This window comes from Stenella coeruleoalba, assembly GCF_951394435.1.
Source record: "Stenella coeruleoalba genome assembly, chromosome: 5".
Lineage (NCBI taxonomy): Eukaryota > Metazoa > Chordata > Mammalia > Artiodactyla > Delphinidae > Stenella > Stenella coeruleoalba.
Window position 1 is genome coordinate 1,578,282 of NC_137150.1, and position 24,684 is coordinate 1,602,965.

The 24,684-nt window shown below is 40.0% G+C and overlaps 2 protein-coding genes across 22 annotated transcripts in view; one reads left to right on the forward strand and one right to left on the reverse strand.

Annotated features, from left to right (window-relative positions):
- The window catches only part of TOP2B (DNA topoisomerase II beta), a 66,954-nt gene extending 47,908 nt beyond the window's left edge, over nucleotides 1–19,046 (forward strand). For 2 of the 3 annotated variants that reach the window (XM_079921496.1, XM_079921497.1), the window contains exons 23-36: nucleotides 44–244; nucleotides 1,205–1,400; nucleotides 1,546–1,637; nucleotides 4,442–4,597; nucleotides 4,755–4,838; nucleotides 6,426–6,620; nucleotides 9,168–9,312; nucleotides 9,537–9,698; nucleotides 11,222–11,423; nucleotides 12,344–12,420; nucleotides 13,584–13,694; nucleotides 15,899–16,021; nucleotides 17,584–17,678; nucleotides 18,547–19,046. In XM_079921496.1, coding sequence (XP_079777622.1) covers nucleotides 44–244; nucleotides 1,205–1,400; nucleotides 1,546–1,637; nucleotides 4,442–4,597; nucleotides 4,755–4,838; nucleotides 6,426–6,620; nucleotides 9,168–9,312; nucleotides 9,537–9,698; nucleotides 11,222–11,423; nucleotides 12,344–12,420; nucleotides 13,584–13,694; nucleotides 15,899–16,021; nucleotides 17,584–17,678; nucleotides 18,547–18,714 — 2,007 coding nt within the window. In that variant the 3' untranslated portion in view covers nucleotides 18,715–19,046. The remainder of the gene's footprint in view (nucleotides 1–43; nucleotides 245–1,204; nucleotides 1,401–1,545; nucleotides 1,638–4,441; nucleotides 4,598–4,754; nucleotides 4,839–6,425; nucleotides 6,621–9,167; nucleotides 9,313–9,536; nucleotides 9,699–11,221; nucleotides 11,424–12,343; nucleotides 12,421–13,583; nucleotides 13,695–15,898; nucleotides 16,022–17,583; nucleotides 17,679–18,546) is intronic. The other variant, XM_079921498.1, reaches the window with a different exon arrangement.
- Nucleotides 19,047–19,199: 153 nt separating this feature from the next.
- RARB (retinoic acid receptor beta) overlaps nucleotides 19,200–24,684 on the reverse strand; it is a 1,070,304-nt gene continuing 1,064,819 nt past the window's right edge. For all 19 annotated transcript variants that reach the window (XM_079921499.1, XM_079921514.1, XM_079921515.1 and 16 more), the window contains 3 exons: nucleotides 23,157–23,361; nucleotides 22,190–22,348; nucleotides 19,200–20,585 (listed from right to left, as the gene is read on the reverse strand). In XM_079921499.1, the coding sequence (XP_079777625.1) occupies nucleotides 20,389–20,585; nucleotides 22,190–22,348; nucleotides 23,157–23,361 (561 nt within the window). In that variant the 3' untranslated portion in view covers nucleotides 19,200–20,388. The remainder of the gene's footprint in view (nucleotides 20,586–22,189; nucleotides 22,349–23,156; nucleotides 23,362–24,684) is intronic.

Genomic DNA, 24,684 nt, shown 5'->3' on the forward strand with positions numbered 1-24,684 from the left:
ATGTGTGTCATGAAAGAATTACTTATTTTTAAATCTTTTATAGGTATACAAAGAACAGGTTTTAGAACCTATGCTAAATGGAACAGATAAAACACCAGCATTAATTTCTGATTATAAAGAATACCATACTGATACAACTGTGAAATTTGTGGTGAAAATGACTGAAGAGAAACTAGCACAAGCAGAAGCTGCTGGATTGCACAAAGTTTTTAAACTTCAAACTACTCTTACTTGTAATTCCATGGTAATTGACTAGATTTACTATGAATGTAACCTTGCATTCTGTAAGTTGGATTTTTGTAATTGGCTTCATGATGGGAGTAGCTATAGTAAGTCTGAATGCGTTTCCCCCTGTATGTTTGCTAAAGAATCTAGAGGTACGTTCCCTTTCCTCTAATGTTATCCTCTGCTCTTAACCCCAACCCTGCATTTGTGCATCTGGGCTTGAACACACAGGATACACATACCCTCACACACACTGACGGGAAGTTCTGAGAGTGATTGTTGCAGGGTCTCCTTGTGCCTCATGCCTGTCTCTATTAGCATTTTCGTTGTGGAGCTCTTATCTCCTCATGACTCTAATCTGCTTTATTAAACTTCAGATAATTGGGAAGGAGGATAAAAAGTGAACATGTATGATTACCCTGTTCCATTCCAAATTAGCTTTTTAGACTTGAGAAAGAGTAAGAGAAAAAAATCCAGCAATAGCACAGTGACTGAGAAAAAGTGCCATAGAGAAGAAGTAAAATTTCCCTCTAAATTGAAATTTGAGTGAATTATGGCCCATTCATAAAAAACAACGAAGAGAGAGGCAAATGCATGTCCATTGAGTAATGGGAGAGGGAGAACTTTAATATTTAAAAACTTACAGATAGAATATGCTTCTTTTTGGTTTGGAAAAAAATATATTAGGTGGCTTTATAGCCATAGTTTATACAGTTTTAAGTAAGAACCTTTTTTTTAAGGACCTATTTTTATCTTTCAAAATTATTCCAATTTTAAATATTTTCATAGTTTTGAGAATAGAATTTTATCGGTTTCTTGGAGCCACCAAAGGAATATTTACTTAATAATTTTGTTCTGGATTTTAGGGGTGGTGTGTATTCATATACATGTATTATGGTTATTTTAAATACTGTAGCATACAAGTTAAAAATACCAACACAGATTTATATAATCTTCAAAAACTTTGTGTTTTGTTTAGGTACTCTTTGATCATATGGGATGTCTGAAGAAGTATGAAACTGTGCAAGACATTTTGAAAGAATTCTTTGATTTACGATTAAGCTATTATGGTTTACGTAAGGAGTGGCTTGTAGGAATGCTGGGAGCAGAATCTACAAAGCTTAACAATCAAGCCCGTTTCATTTTAGAGAAGATACAAGGGAAGATTACTATAGGTAAGATGCAACCTTTAAAAATTTGAACATTAGTTAAAATGGAAAAAAAAACTTTATTAATAGAAGACGTTTTTATCAGTAGAATATAAACAAATACAAATTGACTCTCTTTTCTTGATCCTAACTTTATTTTTCCCTCACATAGAGAATAGGTCAAAGAAAGATTTGATTCAAATGTTAGTCCAGAGAGGTTATGAATCTGACCCAGTGAAAGCCTGGAAAGAAGCACAAGAAAAGGTAATCATTTGCAGAACGAGACATTCAGAGAAGCTTTTAAAAGCAACTTCCAAAGCAAACAAAAACCCCAACCCCTAAATTTTGAATTTAGTACTGCTAAAGGTGCTGAGTAGTCTGTTTGGAGACTGAAGTCTTCTGTGTATCCACAAAACAGATAGGGTGCAGGAACTTGCAGTGCACACCCACCGCCAAGCACTTTGCCAGTGTGGCTCAGCCAGGGCCTGGAGAAATGATTCCGGTTGGAGAAGGTCGCTCAGCCTTCTTTCTGAGCCTGCCGTTGAAGGACGGTGGTGGTGGTGGTGGTTTTGTGAGGTGCATGTCACTGTCTGGGAACTACACTGGTAGCACAGAAATCATTTCCCCCTGGGCAGTTTGTGGCCACAATGTGGAATCCACTCACCACTCACTTGATCTGGTTTTGGTGTACGCTGGGGAGACTAGAGACAGAGAATGGTCAATATTTATCAGTATTTATCGAGCACCAAGTATGTGCTCTGACCTATGCTTAGGTCTTTAGCTGGAGATCTTAAACCCTGGAACTTCAGGTTAAAAGTCTGATGTTTTATTAAATTGTCCATTTTAGATCATAGAGTACTAATATTAATTCGGTAAATGGGATATTGAAACGTGAGATTCTTCTCAAGAATTAGCTTCTTGCTGTCGTGGGCAATTTAAAAAAAAAAATTGAAAAGGCAGTACAGCATTGTGATTGAGAACACAAATGTACAAAAGGAAGAAAGTTGGAAATGATTAATTTTCAGATACTTAATTATAATTTATATATATGCAATACTGATAAAATTCACATCTTTAAAAAATAGTTATGATTATGTGATGTAATTTGAACCTAAACTTTCCAACATTCATGAGTTCTCAACCATAATGTTTTTCATATTTTTCATCAAACTCCATTGAAATAGTGTTTTCATTTACATTGTTTTTTTAAAAATTTTGAACTGTCAATAGATTGCCATATGTTAGAGTGAGTAAAATTAGAATAAATTACATATTTACCAATTACATGTTAAGAGAATAGGTTTATTCATTGTTTGAGGAAAATTGGGTAGGACAAGTTGGGGGAGTATTCAAAATTAAGATGACTCAAGCATGTTGCATTCCTTCAGTGTGTTTTGTTGCATTCTTAAACCCCAAATTACGGTTTATACACTACTTGCCCTTCTGTATCATTGTTGGTTTAAATTATATCTTAAAAAAAAATTAGCTAGTAAGCTAATGAATTTAATGTTTCGTTTTAAAAAATAAAGGTGTTTAGGGTTTGAGAATGCCCTTCTGGCAGAAGTAGACTTCATGGGTAAAAGCTAGTGCTTGGATTCAATAATTTCATTGTGACCCTCAAAATGTTCCCAGCATCTTGGCCATGTGTTCACTTTGGGGGTTCAAGAAACAAAAGGAACTGCTCTTACAAGAGTGTCCTTGTTGTGTAGAGTTGGAGAAGAGAGAATTATAAAGCCGATAATTAGAAGATCAAAAACATAGTAGAATTGTCATTGGAACTTGAAAAGTTTCTTGGTTTTTGTTTTTTTTCCCTGAAAGTATCCTTAGTCATCTTCATGATAACAATGATAGATACACATATTCATGGAGCGCTCATTAACAATACTTGGTGTGTCATCAAAACCTAGAGCAAATAGACTTCTAAAGTGTGGGTCTAAATAGGATTTTATGACACCCTAATAATAATATTTTAATAGTAGTGTAGCAACCTAAAATTCCATAGCAACACACTATTTCATGAAGAAATTTTAAAAACTGTAGACTGTATTACTTTGTCATAAATTATCTAGGTACTTAATAATCTATATCAACAACAGCATTCTTTTTTTGGCTAATGTTACTTAATTGAGTTTATACTTTTGTTTATGTAATGAAGCATCTTGCTTTGCAATTTTTATCTTTATTCCTTTACTTCTAAAATACACCTAACGTTTACTTTGTATATACACATTATTTTACCAAAAATTTTAAATTAAATTGTAAAGATTTTTTTTCTCTCTTTTGATTGCTAGAAGTGAACTTTTGTTTTATGGAGTGTCATGGCTAACTCAGTCATTTTTAATTACTCAGTGCCCTTAAAAATTGAGATGCAATTTTATTTAACAGCTGTTGTTATTTTAAAAATTTTAAAGATGATGTCACCTATAATAACTTCTATAAATTCATTGGACTTTGAAATTTAACATTAGCATAAGGCTTTTTATTGCAACTGCTCCTATGAAAGAAGGCCTTATAGATAAACTTTTAGGATAGCCCTCGTGACTCTGACTCACCAGCTGTTAAATGCTGGAGTGAGCTTCAGCTTAGTCCTTGAATGAATGTTCTTGCTTGAGGGAATCTTTATCAAGAATTCATCCGTAGTGACTGACTACCTTAGCATATTTATTATAACTGTAAAACATTCTTCATAAGTTATATTTATTTTAGGTTTCAGATTGTTCACTCACCAATATAAAGATCTGACAAGATGCATGATAAAACATTAGTTCTGCTCTATTAATTTTAAGATGTGGTGTCTTCTCAAGCAGTTAATTTTTCACGAGATGGATAGAGGCTGAATATACCATTCCTTTTGATGATTTTATTGTGCATTTTTGGAAAATTTAAACTTTTTATAGGAAATATATTTTCATAGATAATCTTGCAGATAATCTAAAATTAACCCACCACCCTGAAGATGTAGCTTTAAGAGTATAGCATTATGGAATTTTAAACTCAGTACTCAATAAAGTTCAACATTGATTTGATATTATATAGGACTTTAATATAAAGTTTATTATTTTTTACAGGCAGCAGAAGAGGAAGAAACACAAAACCAGCATGATGATAGTTCCTCTGATTCAGGAACTCCTTCAGGCCCTGATTTTAATTATATTTTAAATATGTCTCTATGGTCTCTTACTAAAGAAAAAGTTGAAGAACTGATTAAACAGAGAGATGCAAAAGTATGAACTTTTGTGGGTTAAATAATTTGAAACTTTAAGTGCTATCCATATCTTTTTCTTTTCCAAAAATAAATAGTTTTATTTAGCCTTCATGTATACATTTGAAAATTATACATTTAAAATTGAATGTTTAAATCGTACTACTTTTTTATTATAGGGGCGAGAGGTCAATGATCTTAAAAGAAAATCTCCTTCAGATCTTTGGAAAGAAGATTTAGCAGCTTTTGTTGAAGAACTGGATGTAGGTTAAGTCTCCATTAAAGTATATTTGGAAAAGTAATGTTTATGAAACAAGAATGAAAATTTTTTAAATTAAATTATCTCAGTGTTTCCTTTAACTCTACAAAAGTTTAATATGTTTATAAGCTGCAAAGGATTAAGCTTCTAGCTCTGTGAAACCATAAAGAAAAGTTATATCTGATGCAGATGAATAAAAGCTATGGAGTTGAAATTTAGAATAAATTAAATTCTAATACTCTCTGCTAGTTAAAATTTCTTAACTGACTTCAAATTAGCTTATTGATTCAATTTTAATGTTTTCCCCCAAAGAGGTAAGAGCAGTATATATGATTGAATATAGGTACTTTGAGTTTTTAAAAGTAGAATGATAGTCTCCTTAGACTTTTAATCGAGAAATTTTAATATTTTTTGTTATAGCTTAGTTTTCTCCAGGTAGAATTCCAATTTTAAAAATAAAAGAAAAATGTAGAGAAAGATGTAAAATATAAACTTTTTCTAAAATTGCCTAATTTGTTTTTAAGCAATTAACTCAAAATCTTAGAATTAAATTCACAGTAGCAGTACGATCACCTGATTTTGAGTAGCACAAGGTAAATTACTATTTATTATTACTCATATGATATTACTTATATTTATTACTTTTTAGTTGTTTCATTGATTTACTGTCCACATGTTCTAATTTTATTTTTATGGCCCAAGTCAGAATTCGAACTCTTAAGAATGAGTGTGGTGTATTAGTTGCCTAATAAAATTTCTGGAATTGTTTAGTCCTATTGTTCTGGGTTCCCTTAATGATCTTTGAAATGCCACAATATAATTATGCCTTGATTTATACTTTTCTTATATAGTTATGTTAGATTTTTTTTTAATTGCAGATCCTTTTTTTTTTTACTGCTGACTTACACATTTAAAAATTAATATCCGTTAAAAATGAAGCAAACTAAAACAATAGTAAAGAATAGCTTCATATTTGTTAACAGAACTTCCTTTTTGTGTGATTTGCTGGGATTCTGATGATACCAGGTCATCAGAAGTCTTGATCCCATAATACGTTGTAGGATCCTAGAATTGGAAGGGACTATATAGGTCATTTAGTTACTAACCCCTTGTTTTGCAAATGAGAAGTTAGTTAGATAGAACTGGGACTACAGCCCAGGTCTTCTTTTTTTTTTAATATTTAATTATTTTATTTATTTATTTGGCTGTGTCGGGCCTTAGGTGTGGCACGCGGGCTTCTCTCTAGTTGGGGTGCACGGGCTCCAGAGCACGTGGGCTCAGTAGTTGCAGCACGTGGGCTTAGTTGCCCCATGGCATGTGGGATCTTAGTTTCCTGACCAGGGATCACACCTGTGTCCCCTGCATTGGAAGGTGGATTCTTAACCACTGGACCACCAGGGAAGTCCCCAGCCCAGGTCTTCTGACTTAGAATTATTTGGTTTTTTCTTAGATTAGATCACCTGAAAGGAAAGCTTTGTTCCTTACCGAATGAATAAAGTTAGATTTGACTACTTATGCAGTAGTAACTCTCTTTTCTAATGAGTTGTCTATGCCCCCGCCCTGTTCCCCATCCTTAATCATTACACTCCAGAAAGTGGAAGTGCAAGAACGAGAAGATCTTCTGGCTGGGATGGCTGGAAAAGCAATAAAAGGGAAAGTTGGCAAACCTAAGGTGAAGAAGCTTCAACTGGAAGAGACAATGCCCTCACCTTTCGGGAGAAGAATAGTTCCTGAAATTACTGCCATGAAGGCAGATGCCAGTAAGAAGTTGCTGAAGAAGAAAAAGGTACATGTCTCTTGTTTTAGCTCATTGGTGGACTCCACCTCCATAATGATGTATGTAGGTATTTTAATTTTATTGTGTACTTCAGTCATGCTTTATTTTTTGTTTCTATTATGTTTCACTGTGATTGGAAATCACTTGTTCTCAGAGCCGTTGATCCATACATAGAATGAAGACATATTAGTCAAGGACCCACATGTGTGTAAAGACCTACTCACTCGATTCCATTTCTAAAATGAGAGAGAGAAATACTCTACTCAGCATTCTTTTTTTTTTTTCCGCGGTACGCGGGCCTCTCACTGTTGTGGCCTCTCCCGTTGCGGAGCACAGGCTCCGGACGCGCAGGCTCAGCGGCCATGGCTCACGGGCCCAGCTGCTCCGCGGCATGTGGGATCTTCCTGGACCGGGGCACAAACCTGTGTCCCCTGCATCAGCAGGCGGACTCTCAACCACTGCGCCACCAGGGAAGCCCTACTCAGCATTCTAAATTAAAATCATGAAACAACAACAACAGAAAGTTTATCAACTTTAAAATATAAACTTTAGTTCTATATCATGACTAATTAAGGAAGTCTTATGAAAAGAGTCTGTTTGGCTTTCAAAGTAAGCTTTCAACTTTTACTATTTGTTATTACCTTTAGTTAAAAAGTCATCAAACACAGCATATATCATTGGCATTGATGAGAGTTAGAGGGGATTTAAAAGCGTGAGATCTGCCTACCCTCCAGCAGGATGCGAACAGTTGGCCAGAGGAAGGAAGTGTCGAGAAGGCTGCTCAGAGCCGAGAAGCAGGGGCCTGACGGTCTCGAGGGAGTCTGATTTTTCTAGGCAGGTTGATTTAGAGCCCAGGGGATATATAGGTCGATGCATCCCACAGTCTAAGTAGAGCTTGGGAGGTGAGCCTGAGAGCGGTGGTCTGTACAGAAGAGTTAAGAGTTGAAGCCTGGGGGCACTGTGCTACCAGGGAGATCCCTCTCTTCCACGGTTCTGATAAACGGAGGTCTCACAGGCTCCCCTGCACATAGAACTTGCTCTCTCCTTAGGAAAACGTTTCTCTCCTTTTCTGAAGGTCTTAGCCAGGATCCGTTCTCAGCACACTTCTCTTCACCTTTCATGGTCTCCCCAAGTGACCTCGGTTGTGCCCAGAGCTTTTATCACTTACACTGGTGACTCTTTAATCGATGTCCTGAAGCTGTAATGTTTCCAGGAGGGCCAGGCTAATACAGCCACCAGAATGCCCAACGCCCCGCAGACTCAGCATGCCTGCAGGGACCCATCCATTATCTGGGTTTCAAAACTGCCCTCCCACCTCTGCGCCTGATCCCAGTTCCTGGCACTACCAGCTGTCACTAACATGGGCCGAAAACCTGGGAGTTTTTTCATTTAGTCTGTAACTCAGTCCTACTGACTGTCTATGAAAGTTCCAGATACCACCCTCTTATCTTGGTCTACACTGACACAGTCTTAGAATTTGGTATTTTCCCTGAGATAATTTAAGGTGGGCCGTGTGGCTCCAGTGATCTTGTCTCTAGTCATCCAGTCACGACTTCTTCCTTCTTCACTTCAGTCCTCTCAGTCTTGTCTCTCACCACCAGAGTGATGTTTCCAAACAACGGGCCTGTTGTTATAGGTGATTCCTGGTGCACAGTGATTTAGCGCCCGCGCGCCTGCCTGCTTCCATCTGGCTGCCTTTCCCCTCACCTTTCATTGAGTCTTAGCAGACAGGAGTCTTTATCTGGTGCCTGGGGCGCGCTTCCCGCCTTCCTTCTCCTCACCTGGCGAATCTACCTGATTCTTCAAAGCCCAGTGGGAAAGGCCCCCTTCTCCGTGGTGTCTGCTCTGACCCTGCCCTAGGCCTCCCTCCCTCTGTCTCAGGGTCAGGGGACTTCATTATGTACTGCTAGGCCATTATAAGACATGGGTTGCTTATTTTCATTCAGTAATCCGAAGATTTTTTTCTAGTATATAGAGGTGTGAGCTATGGGAACATATTTTTTCAGGTACCTTGTGGTATACTTAGCTATGAGTCTGAAAGTCCCTTTGATAATCAAAAGCTGCCTTCTTAGTTTTCATAGTTGGTTTTAAGTAGCTGTCATGTCATAGAAGGGAGTGGTAAGCAGTGTCATCTTCTACAGCTGCATGAGATAAAGTAAAACAGGGTCTGATCAAAGTCATTTCTTAGGACCTCAATAGAATCACGCTTTATATTGTTTTTTAACTCATCTGATATGAAAAAACGATCTCTTGGCTGGAAGTGTATCTCTAAAGTATATGGTGTTAATTTAACTTTTTTTTTTTTTTTTTTTTGCGGTACGTGGGCCTCTCACTGTTGTGGCCTCTCTGGTCGCGGAGCACAGGCTCCGGACATGCAGGCTCAGCGGCCATGGCTCACGGGCCCAGCTGCTCCGCGGCATGTGGGATCTTCCCAGACTGGGGCACGAACCCGCGTCCCCTGCATCGGCAGGCAGACTCTCAACCACTGTGCCACCAGGGAAGCCCTAATTTAACTTTTATTTTTACTTATGGTTTGGTTTTCTTTTCAATGTGTAGGGTGATCTCGATACCACAGCAGTGAAAGTGGAATTTGATGAAGAATTCAGTGGTGCACAAGTAGAAGGTGCAGGAGAAGAGGCATTGATCCCGTCAGCTCCTATAAATAAAGGTCCCAAACCCAAAAGGGAGAAAAAGGAGCCTGGTGAGGAATTGTTAGAGTATTTTTGTGTGTCAGAAAATCTGTATGTTCAGGATATTACTACATTCTTTTGATTGTACTTTTTTTCTACTAGTTGAAGTAATGTCTTCAGTTTTCACAAACATTTGTTATTTTATCATGAAGTTTTCATTACAATAGTTTTATTTTTACTAATGACGTTTGGATAGGTATTGATACATGTCTTATTGTTGCTCATTTGTTTTTAGGTACCAGGGTGAGAAAAGCACCTACATCATCTGGTAAACCCAGCGCAAAGAAAGTGAAGAAACGGAATCCTTGGTCAGACGATGAATCCAAGTCAGAAAGTGACTTGGAAGAAACAGAACCTGTGGTTATTCCACGAGATTCTTTACTTAGGAGAGCGGCTGGTATTCTGATATATTTTATATTTTAATATATATTATGGTTTGACAAAGTTAGTATTACTCGTAAGTTGGTATTAGTATCATCAGTGTTTCTGAAGTACTAAACCATTAGTATTTCAGAAGTTATAGTTCATGAAGACAAAAAAACCTTTACAAAATGCTATTTTCTAGCAAAGTTGGACTGAATTTCTCTAAAGTGAATCATGTTTTCTTACCGATTTTTGTTATAAAGTTTGGGTTGTATTCCCTCCATAGTTGGAAGATGTTTGGTAAAAAAAAACATACCTTGGTGTAGTATACCAGCAGTGATGGATCCGTAGAAGTGCTATGTAGTGTTCTTTTCGTTTTCTACCCCTTGTATCATGAAGAATTTCCCCTACATTAGGAGTCTGGTTCCATATGCACACAGCATAATTTAGATAATTGCAGTGTTAGAGTTAGGCTTGCAGAATCCCATTTTGCTAATACATATTGCTGTTAAGCATGTGATTTGATCCTTTCTGAATCATTAATTTGAAGTCTTCAAATAATTAAAAACTGATGTGTCCTATTTTATAGATTCTTCTCAAATTGTTAAGTCCTAATTTACATAAAATGAATAATAAAATATGATTGTTTTTATCTCTGGGAGATACTTTCAAAATTGTATCTCAGGCCTTTAGTCACTAAGTGATTGAATTTCTTTTCCTAATGTGCATAGGTCGTATAATAGAGATGAATTAAAAAAATTTTTTTTATTATAGTTGATTTACAGTGTTGCAATAGTTTAGAGGTGAATTTTTAACACAGTAACAAGTTACATGAAAATTTATTAAATGCTTTCAAATTGTATTTAGGCTTTTTCCATACATCTAAAATGAAGTGTAAAATTGCATAGCATCCAAATGACTTTCAAAACTTTATTCCATAGTATATGCTAGAAATTATAGTAAAACTTACTTGCATTATACCAGTGTGCCTTTCTCCATAGTTGGTACCTTTTTATGCATTATATTGTTTTGCTAATATATTGAGGTCTTATCTCTATTTTTACTATTCATCTGAGAAATGACTGTTTGTTATTTCATAGTAAAACTACTGTGAAGAGAAGATAGGAGTTTTTATGGAAGAGGTTAAGAGAAAGTGCAGCACTTCCTAAAGACCTGTAAGAGTTGTCTTTCGTAATTGCAGAAATGAGAAATCTCATATTAGCAGTCACTTTCACAGTGGCCATGACTGCTTTCCTCACTGTTTTGAGTAAGATTTAAGCATGACAGGCAGCATCCTAGTGGCCTCATCAGCTCACCCTCTCCCGAGACAGGCAGCGTTGCCCCAGAGCCTCCACGGAGTACAGAACAGATGTCAGCACCATCAGAGTAACTGAGGCAGAGTGGTCGACTTTTGTTCTCTAATGCTTGTCTTTTTCTTTTTTTTCTTGTATATTTTAAGAGACAGCTGGAATATATTTCAAGTGCGTTGTTTGGAATAGTATTTCATGTTGATAAAGCTGGGTTTGAGTTTAACACTCACTTTTATTTTTGTCCTAGCTGAAAGGCCTAAGTACACATTTGATTTCTCAGAAGAAGAGGACGACGATGCTGATGATGACGATGACAATAATGATTTAGAGGAATTGAAAGTTAAAGCATCTCCCATAACAAATGATGGAGAAGATGAATTTGTCCCTTCAGATGGCCTAGATAAAGATGAATATACGTTTTCACCAGGCAAATCCAAAGCTAGTCCAGAGTAAGTAACACAGCAACTGCTGTTCAGCTGTATGGTGCAGCTAGGTGTCTGGACATCTGCAGCAGTCTTACAGTAAGCTCCATCCTAGGTCAGGTCCTTCTCATGAAGTAATATATCTGCTTAATATTACAGCTGCTTACATAACCGTTGCTATAGTTTAGAGCACGGGTTGGCAGATTTTTTCCATAAAGGGCTGGATAGTAAATATTTTAGGCTTTGCAGGCCATATGGTCTCTGTTGCAACTACTCAGTGCTGCCCTTGTAGCAGGAAAGCAGCCATAAATGATATGTAAGTGAACGACCGTAGCTGTGTTCCAGTAAAATGTTGTTTACAAAATTAGGCAGCAGGCATACGGGACATAGCTTGACCACTCCTGGTTCAGAGAAAAGTTATTAAATCTTTAGAATTGAGAGGTTTAATTTTCCTCCCTAGCTTTGGTCTTGATTTTTTTCTTGCCTCTGGTGAGTGTGAACACATAACATGTAGGAGGTGAAGTCTGTGAACTATTTCAGATTTTTAAGGAAGTATTTTAACCACAAGCAGTCAAGTATTAGAAGTCAGATTATTGCCTCTTCTGATGGAGATTCTTTCTTCTGGGATTTTTGCCAATAATTTACTGATGTTAAATTCTGAAGAGGTTCTGTCAACCATAAAATTTAGTGATATTTTGAATAACTTTAAAGTTTTGCTTTTCTGTTAAATCGTTGGTCTGTCTGGTGTCTCTGTGTGTATGCATGCACACTTACGCTTATGAGAGAGAAGAAAGGAGTTTGGTTGCCCTGTCCTTGGCAAAGGGCAACAAATGAGAGAACTAAAATTTTGTTCTGTAATTATAATCCTGCAATACATATTATATATAAATTGTCAAAGTTGAAACCAGATACTTACATTATATTGTTGTGTTTAATTTTTCTATTAGAAAGTCTTCCCATGACAAAGGTCAGGATTACGGGAATCTCTTCTCATTTCCTTCATACTCTCAGAAGTCAGAAGATGGTATGCTCATTTAGTCTTTTTCTTGGTTACTTACGTATTATTGCTATGGATTTTTTTTATGAGTAAAAAACTTACCTTCTTTTTACATTTTCCCCAATGTAATAAGGTTTATTTAGTTTTCCTGAGGTGATTCCCAACTGATTGGTCAAAATCAGCATTATGGAAGCATTTAGGTGGAGAAGCAGATGCAAACCTGTGTGTGTGTGTGTGTGTGTGTGTGTGTGTGTGTGTATTTATAGTGGGGGGAGTGTGAGTGTTTTAAGGAGAGAAAATAGTATAGGCAGAAATTCTGGAAGAGCAAAATTTAATTTTCATGGCAATGTGAATGGATATATGACAGCTTTTTTTTAAAGCTACAAGTGTACCAATATGCAGATTTGTTTTACTGAACCCCAGTAGCTGAAAGACTAGAACCTTCATAGAAGCAAATTTAATCAGTGTGCATACTTTTTTATTGCCTACATTTCTGTGTGTGGAATTTCTAAGGTCAGAACAACCTAGTTACATTTGAGTTACTGTTTTCCATTTTTTAAATACACACATACATGTAGATAGATGCGGTACAGGTTCTATAAGTACTGATAGATACACATTTTTGAAAGCATGTCAAAACAGCTATACAAAACTTTCACATCCAAGTTGCCATTTTAAGAGTCCCTGTTTTGGTTTGAGTGGGGGAAGGATGGAGGGAGGTATTGATTAATTAAATTGAGTGTAAAAGTAAACTGAAGGTAAGCCTACATGCCTTTTCAATTAACCTTTAATGACGTAAAGTTGATGAACTGATATTCCTGAAATGGTTAATTAGATGTGTAGATGCTAAAATAATCACAGTGAGAACTTTTTAATGTCTCATTTTAAAATAAGTCGTCAGTATTTTTGAATTGGTCAGTTATGTTTTAAATGATTAGCGTTTGGGACTATTAGGAATTTTTATTACTGTATGCATTTCTATGTTGTTCTACACCAGAGTAACTTTTTTGAAATATAACATTGTTATATTATTTTCCGCTGTTTGTATACTCTGGATTATATGACCACAAAATAGAAACTTACAAGATCTATTATCTAGCTAAAGAGATGTCATCAGTAAAAAGAATCAGTTTTACTACTAAGTGGTCCTTATAGAATCTCTTTACTGAAAAAAACCCTGTAATTTTTAGATTCAGCTAAATTTGACAGTAATGAAGAAGATTCTGCTTCTGTCTTTTCACCATCATTTGGTCTGAAACAAACAGAAAAAGTTCCAAGTAAAACAGTAGCTGCTAAGAAGGGTATGTACTTGTATTTGATTTTGTTAAGCATCGCATAAAACATACAGAGATGGTTAAAGGAAACTTAATGTAATTTGAAACTATTTGCACTAGGACTTCAATAGAAAATAGGTATGAAGCATAAATGTGTATGAGGAAAATCCCTCTTGTTTTCTAACCATGTGAGGTAATTATTCAGATGTCTGTAAGACTTCATTTTAAAGCTGCTGTAATTATAACCCCATGCATTGATATGGAAAGACAGCTTTCTGGTAAAGCTGTGCTGTAGTTAGTTGTTGGGTTGTGAAGTAGGCTGAGAGTTTGTGCTGATAGCAGTTGCCCGCCTCAGCTGTGTAGGCCATGCCTAACTCCTCCTGGGAGCCGTCGCTCAGCTCAGTCTGGGCCTCCTGTTGTTTGTGAGTCATGCAGCTTTCTTTTCCGTAACCTTAGATTGTTTATGAATAAGTTGATTGGAGTTGATTCATGAATCTGTTACTGGTACTGAGGCACACACCTTGAAGGAGGTCAGTGTTAGTGCTTTGGGTTTAAAAGAGAATCACCACTTACCCAGCAAGTAAATCAACAGTATGGAATGTCCCTTCAGGATCTTAGAAGCGCACAACAGACACCCACCGTTGTAGACACACATGTACTGCATGCAGCAGAACAACAGTAAAAGCCCCTGCTGTTCTGGACACACTGGGGCGGTGGTGAGAAATTGGTTGGCCCTCCAGCCCCGGCCCTCCAGCCTCTAGCCCCGCCCTGGCCATGGTCTGTCTTTCTCTACTGAGGACTTTCTCTGTGGCTGTGCCTGCCACCTTTTACCCGTGACTGAGGAAAGCTGGTCTGCACGTCTCTCAGGGTTCGTGCCCCTCAGGTTAGCTCGCTCGGGTTTCATGCCAGCTCTCCGCTTCCTCACGCGGTGAAGCTTCCAGAGTGATGACAGCTCGACACCCTCCCATTACCCAGCCCTCTCTTCACTGTCTCGTTCTGCACTGCCTTCCTGTACCTCCCAAGTGGGCACTCCTAACTTGAGTTTTTTCGTTAGGATCAGGTGGGGTCTGCTTCTGGAGAACGCAAACTGAGACGGGCCCTGTAATTCCCCTTTAAGCATCTTTTTAGCATCTTGATATGAGCATCTTACAACCACCCTGAAAACTGGGGAGCCCTTTCCCTCTCTGAACGTGTCAGCCCGTTTCCTTCATCAGGCTGTTCACCCCCATCAGACCTAACGAGTTAGCTTAGCATTAACTGAAAGGCCAGCACGCACAGCCACTCCCGTCCTGTGGCTCCAGTGCTTCACAGCAGACGGGCTCAGAGGACGCACGTACCTGACCTACACCCGCCCGGTAGCGTCGCCAGTGCCACCTAACACTGCAGGCCTGGAAACGTCCCAGGAGAAAGGGTCGTCACTGCACCTCCCCACGTGTGGAGCCCGCACTCCCGCCGGGGCTGCCCCGTGGCTCTAGTGGTAGGAAAGCCCACAGAGCCTGCAGGCCGCTCCTGCTGTTCCAACAAGGGGCCTCACCTTGAGCGCCGTGTATTGGATCGCGATCACGTTTTCCATATAAGGAGCGTGGGTGTTTTTAATAGAAAAGTGTGGTTAATTCAGTACGTTCTTTTTTTCCAAATTAGGTTTTACTAATCACACAAGTAAAGGCTGATTTATCAATTTTCATAGACTGTAAATGAAGCAAGGTTTTTAAAAACAAAATTCATCAAAATAAAGGCCTTTGGATCTATTATCCACTTACCTAGAATTTTCACGTTTCTTTTCACATAAAAGTACCAAGTCTGATTTCAACCTCTGAATGGAAGTGAAGTTTCTATTCATGGTATTTGAGGGTCCCATAATTTTTTTTTCTCTAAAACATTTTAAAAGTTAGAACTTAACATGTGGTTATACTTGGCATTATCATTAATGTCTTTTTACTACTGCTTTTTAAAAGTTATTGCTTCATTCATTTTAATGGCCCTTGTTAATTTAAATTTCTCAATTGAATTATCAAAAGGCAAATTATGAAAAATTAAATAAAAACCATTTTGTCACCTATGAGCAGTTGTTTGCCTTTACACTGGCACCAAACGGAGAGAAATCATTACATTATTTAAGGCTACTCAATTTCATATCAGCAGTAAGAAATTCCATCGTTATAGGACTCACTCCAGCTTGAATTGTTGTAAGAATATCACATTGATCTATGAAATGGAAATTTGCTTAATAGGAAAACCATCTTTAGATACAGCCCCCAAGCCCAAGAGAACTCCCAAACAGAAGAAAGTAGAGACTGTAAACTCTGACTCGGATTCCGAATTTGGCGTTCCAAAGAAGACAACAGCACCCAAAGGTGAGGATTATCTTTGTATAACCCTCTAGCATATTCCATGTGGCAAGTGTTTAGTCTCTTCTACTAACTGAATTTAGAGAGACTGGGTACCTATTTTATTTTAAATTGTTTCACTCCTCAGTAAGCAATGTTCTAAGAATCAGTGCTGAATTAGAGTCCAAAGGAAATATAGCAATTTAGTCCACTTTGTTTACAAATCAAGAAACTGAGACTCAAAGAGGTCAAGTAAGTCAGCAACTTGCTACCAAAGAATGGTTCAGAGACCCCCTGCAGCGGACTCCCTGGAAGTGGTTATAAAAGGCAGTGGGGGGTCCTCATTAAAGTGTGAGACTCCTTGGCGGAGGCTGGAGCGGGGACCCTTAGACCAGAGCCCTGTCTTCATGTGGGAGCTGAAACAGCTGTCCTCAGGGCCCCCGCAAGGGCACAGCACCAGCTCCTCTCCCTGCTGTCTCCTCTTTGCCTCTGGAATCTACGAAATCCTTAAAGATGCTTAAAAAAATATGTAAGACATGATTTCTCTAAGGGTAGCTGTTCAGTCTTTTGTCCAACTGATAGATACTCTCATCAACGTGTTTCTTTCTTAAAGCATTGGTTGGGTTAAGGAGATACAGACCTACAGCAAACCGAAGGGGCAGAAAAGAAACATAGTGACTAGGGAGGTTGGTACTTAGGCAGTGCATGGTTTGAAACCTTTATAAATTCAATAGTGCCATCTCATTGATTCATTTGATCAAGTATGACATCCCAAGACCATTTAGGCTATCTTTTCTTACTAGTACAATCAGTTAGTCATATAGCTCTTTAAGTTTAAAAAATTTAGAATTGCCGCTTACTTTTTCTCTTTCTCTGGCATCACTGTAGGATGGAGAACGTTTGGTGACCGTTTACATGTTACCTTCTCCCCTTCCTCCTCCAGTGATGAACATGCAAGATTAGGTAGATGAAAAAAAAAATAGGCCGCATGGGGTGACTCTAGTCTGAGAAGGAATATGGATTTGACAGATGGTCTTGTGATTAATACTGGGGAGTTTAGTGCAGGGCGGGCTGTGCTACTTAAAATGGGATATGCAACTGGCTGTCACTGCTGTGTGGCAGGAGAGGTTACAGTAAGCATCCAGACCTCTACAATGTGTGCTAGTAAGTATGTCTTGCTTTTCTAGTAATTCATGCTATATTTTTAGAAGTATTGGTCTATGACAAATTAGAAACTAATTTTTTTCATCGCATACAATTTAACAAATTCTCTTCTAAGAGATTTTCTTTTCAGGCCAAGTACCACCTGTGCAAAATGCCAAGGTTTCTTTTATGCATTAGGGGTTTGGTCATTAAAGTTTGTCACCAGCACTTTCCAAGTAATTTAAATGTATTGGTGAAATACTCCTTACTCATGTCAACCCCAGAACCGAAATGATGCTGACACACTGTTTCTATGTTAATCACAGTAAGAGATCAGGATTGCAGTACCAACTGGGCATGCCAAAGAAGGAAAAGTATAATGCTTTGACACTTTTTATATTGCACTGATTAACCTTGGGAGAAAAACCCCTTTGTATCATTTTAAGGTAAAGGCCGAGGGGCAAAGAAGAGGAAAGCATCTGGCTCTGAAAACGAAGGTGATTATAACCCTGGCAGGAAAACCTCTAGAACAACAAGCAAGGTAATTAGCAGCATCTTTTTAATGCACAGTTTTAAGAATGTTACATAATTGGCTTAGTTCGCTTGTTACTGTAACGTCTTGTAACAGATTTAAACCTAGTATGTCTTATCCATAGGGGGCTTGTATATGGTTAAAAAATCATCCACATGTAAAATTTATATAATCGGGACCACCTCTTGGATAAAGGGCGGCATAAATCAGCCTGCTCGCGTCTTCCACGGCCTGCAGTGGCAGAAGTTACATGCTACCCTAAAGTATTACTTTCCAGACCAAATTAAGGCTATTTCTTTTGAACTCGAATTTATTTGACCAGGACTGATTTGATTCTTTTTAACTTGAATTCATTTGACTGTGGCTACTTTTCCCAATTTGTCTGACCCTTCTCCAGCAGTATACTGTCTCTTTAAGGTAAATTAATAACATCAAATGCCACCCTTTTTTCTCTCTCCCCCTTCCTTTTAAAACTTAAAAAACACGAACAGATGACTTTAGCTCCGTGGTGCCCTCCACACTGACGTTTTCCATCCAGTCATCTGCTGTGACTGTGGCCCATCCTGGTGACCTTCCTCTGCCTTTTATAAACGCTTACTGCGTGCACTACATATACTGTTCATAAGTCTTAAATAAGTAATGGTGGTATCATGAGATCACCAAGGTGGCACATTAGCTCTTCGTGAAAATGATTAGGTAACTGGCTTCACACTTAAGTTAGCATTACAGTTCTGCTTTTAAAAGAACCACTGCTGGTAGTATTTCCCAAATATAAGTGACGTGTAAGGAATAATAATTCTCTTTAACACTAGTCTTTTTTTTTTCCCCCCCCTAACTTCGGGGTTTTAAATCTCTTTAAAAAAAAAAAAATGTCTAGAAACCGAAGAAAACATCTTTCGATCAGGATTCAGATGTGGACATCTTCCCATCAGACTTCACTTCTGAACCACCTTCTCTGCCGCGGACCGGTCGGGCTAGGAAAGAAGTAAAATATTTTGCAGAGTCTGATGAAGAAGATGATGTTGATTTTGCGATGTTTAATTAGGTGCCCACAGAGCACAGAAAACAGTTTTCAGCAGATAACTTGTGTTGTCCCTTTTGTCTTTTCTGTCTCAAGACTTTTGTACATCTGGCTTATTTTAATGTGACGATGTAATTGACGGTTTTTTATTATTGTGGTAGGCCTTTTAACATTTTGTTCTTACACATACAGTTTTATGCTCTTTTTTACTCATTGAAATGTCATGTACTGTCTGATTGGCTTGTAGAATTGTTATAGACTGTTGTGCATTAGCACAGATTTTAATTGTCATGATTGATTGCAGACTACAGACCTGCTTTTTGAAATGAAATTTAAACATTAAAAATGGAACTGTGTTCTCCGTCTCTTTACTGAAGGTGAACGTGCAGTAAAAGCTCTCATACACCTTTAAAATAAATATATTTTATTCTTTGCCAGGAGACTCCATGGAAAAAGGTAAACAGTATATGAACATAGAAAGAAGCATTGTTAAACAATTTCAATGTACAAACAGAGCCAGTGAAAGTACATCACAGACTTGCTAATATATCAAAAAAAAAAATTTTTTTCCACTAGTGCTTAAATGAGAACTAAGAAACTGACAGACACTTGGGTCTGTTAACCACTCCACCCCAGCCTCCACTCTGTTCGTAGTGACTGGACCAGGCCAGAGGACGCAGATTCTCTGCCGGTGACTTCGGGGAGGCAACGCAAATTCCCCCAGTAACAAGCGGGAATCAGGAAGGATACAGAGTTAGTTACACGGTGCAGGTGAGAGGCCAGCCCGTCATTATCCCATGAAACCTCCCTAATGGCTTGTGAATAGGTAAACAAAAACTTATATTAACACTGAAAAGTGTTTCTGCCTTGGAGGCTATCATTACTGTAAAAATGTATCATCTTTTAAAAAAAAATTGTGTAGTTATGTCATTAAACAAGTAATAAACCACCTTTAATTTAAAGTGACATCCACAATTGAACAAATGACATTTGATACCTGAACTGGCAGTTACACTGATACAGAATTCTCTTCTGCTAGTGCAGTGAATTTGTCGTATACTTCACTGGGCAACATGAAAGGAAAGATGCGGTCTGAGAGCATCCAGAGAGCAAGGACAAGCTTCTACGCTAACTAAAGTAGAACACCTTTAGCCTTATCTTGCCACACTGTACGACAGTCCCATTTCCTTACCTCGACGTCTTGATCTGCGAAGGCAAGAGAGTTATCTTTTTGACCCTTTCTTAACTGGACATGTACAGTAATCGGTTCCATAACCTTGGTGTCTTGGTTATTTGGAGTATGCAAGACAAAAGGAAAGCACCAAACGTATAGGAGAGAGAGAACAGAGCCATACTTCTGTATGTACAGAGTCTTCAGAAACTTAACCAGGGGTGAGTCATTTTGACTGGGTCTTTGCCATGCAATCTTGAGTGTTCACAGAGGAGAATAGAAGCTTTTAACTGGTTTTCGGTTGCATGAAATGGCTGATTGATTTTTAGAATTTAAAAAGTTTGTACTTCTAGGTAAGTTAGACAGTGAGGGGTATATACTGATACATACGAAAACTTCTTGGTCCTTCTTGAGTTTGAATATATTTTCAGTCCAAAAACTAAGCAGCAGTAAAAATGTTTTTTCCTTGCATTTTAAATCCCAGGAGTGAAGGTACTGGGGAATGTTGGAAGTGGCTAGAAAGTGTCTTATTGCAGCAGTGGTGACTGACCGACACCGCTGTTCTCCACGGAGCTGGGCGAGGTGCTGGGACTGTGCTCTGCTGTGTTCCCACTCGAGCTTGGGGTCAAGGGTTCATGTCCTTCAGAATTCTCCAGCATTTCCTGAATGAGAGGGGGCATCGAGCCAGGAATTTCCATTTTCAAGGTAATTACACGTTCTGCACCTTTTCAAAAGAGATCAGAGAAATCTGGTAGAGATACGGAGTCAAGGTGATAACCAGGGAATCAACTTTCATCTACTTTAACAACGGTGGGTGAAAACCGTGCTGCCAGGGCCTCCCAGAGGCTCTCCTAATTTGACACCATTAAAACATTTCCACTTCATCTGTAGAAGAACAGCAGAGATAGGCTGACATACTTAAATGTGACAACTCCACACCTCTATCAGTTTTAGGAAACAGTATATATTTACTCGACAAATTTGCAAAGAGAAGCTCCTGGTAAGAGACCAGAAAGAGTATAGCTTGAAGAGAGACGGTGAAAGGAGAGCAGTTCCCCACAAGTGCAGGCAGGGACTTGAGAAACAGACGTGTGGCGAACGAGATCACCCACTCGATGTAGCACCGTGCTGCCCAGGAGGGCGGCCGCTATGTACACGCGAGTGTTTACACCTGCTAGGTTAACTCCCGTAGGAAAAGCGTGCCTCGGCCGCATCAGCCCCATCTCAAGGGCCTGAGAGCCACGTGTGGCTGGTGGCCACTGGACGATGCGGGTTACAGAACGTGTCCGCTCTGTTAGCACTGTCCAGCTAGGTGCGGGGAGGGGCAGTATGAAGTTCCACAGCCTCGCGGATTTAAAATCAGAGACGGAGGGGATATGGGGATATATGTATACGTAGAGCTGATTCACTTTGTTATACAGCAGCAACTAACACACCATTGTAAAGCAATTCTACTCCAATAAAGATATTAAAAAATAAAATCAGAGACGTCACAGTGACTGACAGTGGTCAAGACTGGTGACTTCTACACTTAATCCCAGGCTAGGGATGAACTCAGGGTCTCACTCTTAGAAGGAGCTCAGGAATTGAAACTCCTTGTCAAACACGTTCGCTGTGCTTCTAGGCACTTCCTGAAATGTCGAGTTTGTTCCCTGGCTCACCAGGCCTTCAGGGAAGGGGAGTGACAACCGCATGTTCTGCTCTCACACTCAGCTGCCATGTGGCTCCAGGCACTTCTGTAATTGCTCCAGTTGCCATATTAACTGGAAATCACTAGGCAAAAAATAGTTACACCTCTCAGGAAGGCAAGAATCCCTTTGCTTAGAGGTGCAGAAGTTAAATCTGCCTACACACTGAGAGAACAACGGCTAGACTGATGTAACCAGTCACGGTCACCCTAAGCACTACTCATTTTTTCTTGAGGTTTGGGTGTTCAGGAAAAACTGGAATCAAGTTTACACAAACCAGAGCATGTATGGGAAGCTGGAATGAAATGTACAAAACGAGAAAATTAAAATGCCGGTCATATAGTATGCTCTCTTGGAAACAGTTTTTCTAATCACTCACTTAGTCATCTGAATTTTAAAGCTCTCCTAATCTACTGAGATCACCGAGTAGGGTAAGACTTGAGGTTTTACTGTTTTTAAGGGCAGGTACTATTTAATTCCTTTTGATTCCAATGAGAAATGAATTCCAGAATAATAATAGCAAAAAGGCAGCTACTATCAAACACCCGCAATTAAAACACAGGGTTTTAAAAAGCAATACACTGTGGTCAGGACCGCAAGTCCACCTGGTGGGTGAGTGAGTGCAGCGTGGCGGACATACCTTTAGCACTGATGCTGCGGAGATCTGTGATTTTCATGAGGATCTTTGGAAACATGTGAGGCTTGCTGGGTCGTCTCTTTCTGATATAAATTTTTAGTGCTTCCAGCAATGGTTCTTGTAGCTTATCTACTTTTGTTGGTTCCTCAAGGTCCTGACGGTCTAGATTCCAGGAGTAAGGTATTAAACAATCAGTATCAGGACAGAAAGAGTTACGCATTTGCAGGCTAGAGTTTCTGCCCAGTTCCCCTCCCTCCTTGGTTCCACTATATCGTAACCTTATTAATTTGATGATTCAATCACATAAACAAATCTGAAGATGTGTGCAACTGCCTTAAGCAGTGATACTTGAAAGTGTCCACATTTTGAAGGCTGGTTGCTTTTGTCCCCGGCAGAGCATTACTTCTCGTGACCAGGAGGTGTCACTACTGAACTGAATTAAAGGAAACCTTGAGCAGGATGGTTAAAAAGGCAAAGTCAATCAGCCCCCTACTTGATGCCAGTTAACTCGTTAACCACACGTGATTCGGCCTCCCGTGAGCCAGGAGGGGTCACTACAAAGAAGAACCATATTTCACCCGAGACCTCCCAAGGATGGTAGGGGGCCAACACAATGACTTGTGATCTCAGCCCCTGAAGAGCAAACAGCACATGCAAGTTCCTTGGCTCTCCTAAAAATATCCCGGGGCAACTTATGTTACAACAGTCTAATCCTACCTTTAAAAAAGCACCTGTGGTAACTGGAGAACTAGCATTTTGGGATTTCAGAGCAGAAAAACCCCAAATGCCTTTATTTAACTAACAAAAATATTGAAAAATGCAACGAACTCTAAGCATGCATGGCCGGCTTTATCCACATGTCCTTTTCCATGCAAAATAACTCCAAAGTGGAGATGAGGAATTTCCCATAAATTACAAGTGTGAGTTGCTCTTCACGGACCCTCCACGAGGGTTTTCTAGGTGGTGGTACCTCCACAGATCAAGCAGATGGCGCTGAGAAGGCCTGTCTCCGTGTCGTCCATCTCCAGAGGCAGAAGCTGGCCGGCAAAGGTGAACACGAGGTCGGTCAGGGGGCCAAACCCGGCGTTGTGCATCTGGGTTCGATTCAGGGTCAGGCCGTCCGAAAACGTCATGGTGTCTTGCTCTGGGGTATACCTGGTGCAGATTCTCAGAATCTGGAAGAAAACCACCACATTTGCATCATCAAAGCAAGCCTGGCCCGGCGGCCTCCATCAGATCAGGGCAGGAAATCACGGGAAGATTTCCGAGGAGCTCTGGCAGCACGTGAGTCTCTGCCCACCCCCCCTTCGGGGTGAACGTCTGTTCCAGCTCTTCCCTCAAAAGACCACAGAAGTCAAAACATGGCTAAAGTTCTTTAGGGGATAATAAATAGGACACAGAATTTGAGAAATATCTGTTTATGCTAAAAGTAATTCATCTGACTCAAATAAACATTTACTGAGTACCTACTTATGTCCCAGGCACTGTGCCAGGTGCTTATAAAAAGAGGAAGATTTTTTTTTTTTTAAAGAGCTTACAGTCTACCAAAAAAGAAGGCCACTATTTACCACTTATTAAATGCCTGGTGTATATCAAGAGTTACACGTGCTCTCCATTCAACCTTGTGAAGAACTCGGTGAGCTGAGTATGTTTCTTATTTTATAGACGAGGGGCCGGAGGCTCAGAAAGGCTAAGCCGGGTGCCCAGCGCCACACAGCTGAGTGGCTGACTGATGCATTCCAAGTGGGACTCCCGCTAGGATGCCCTGATCACGCAGCCCCAGACGACCGTGACCCACAGAGCAGAAGCAGAGCAAGCAAGGTTGCCAGGGCGCCGGCAGAGGCGGAGCTCGGGCACACCCGGCAGGAAGCCACGAGCAGGCCCACGGACAGGAGGTGGCCGTCAGGTCAGCCCAGACGTCTGGTGGGTTTCTCTGGAAAAGCGGCCTGGGCCTCCTGCCACATCTGCCAGCCCCGCCCGACACGCCCTCGGTCTGTAACCCTGCGGGCCCGCGGTCACTGCACCGCCCACTCAACCCCCAGTGCCCGTCAGGGCTCTGCGCACCCGCGGCGCTGATCCGCCCAGAGCCGCGGCGCTGCACCAACCAGGCCTCCACACTGGACTCTCCCTCGGAGGAGGCCTCAGAGCTGCTGGACAAGTTCACTCCGCCTGGACCCAGCAGGCTGGGGGAGCTGAGAATTTCTCCCAGATGCTCATGTGATTGGGTGTGGTCCCCACGACCGGCAGCCTAGAGGACACTGCCACCAGCGGGTCCGGGGCCCTTCCTGTCCCATGGCATGGCAGAGGGTCGGCTGGCCCCCTGAGAAAGCCCTGCCCGCTCTCCGCGACCCCACCACGGCTCCCGAAAGAAGAATTTCTGCGGAATCTTGCATCGTCTCAGGGAAGTGCCGGGGGTTTGGGGCAAGGACGCTTCCGGTGGGGAAGCCCTTCCAATCTGATGGGCAGTGTGGGTGCAGGAGCCTCACAGCCACTGGACC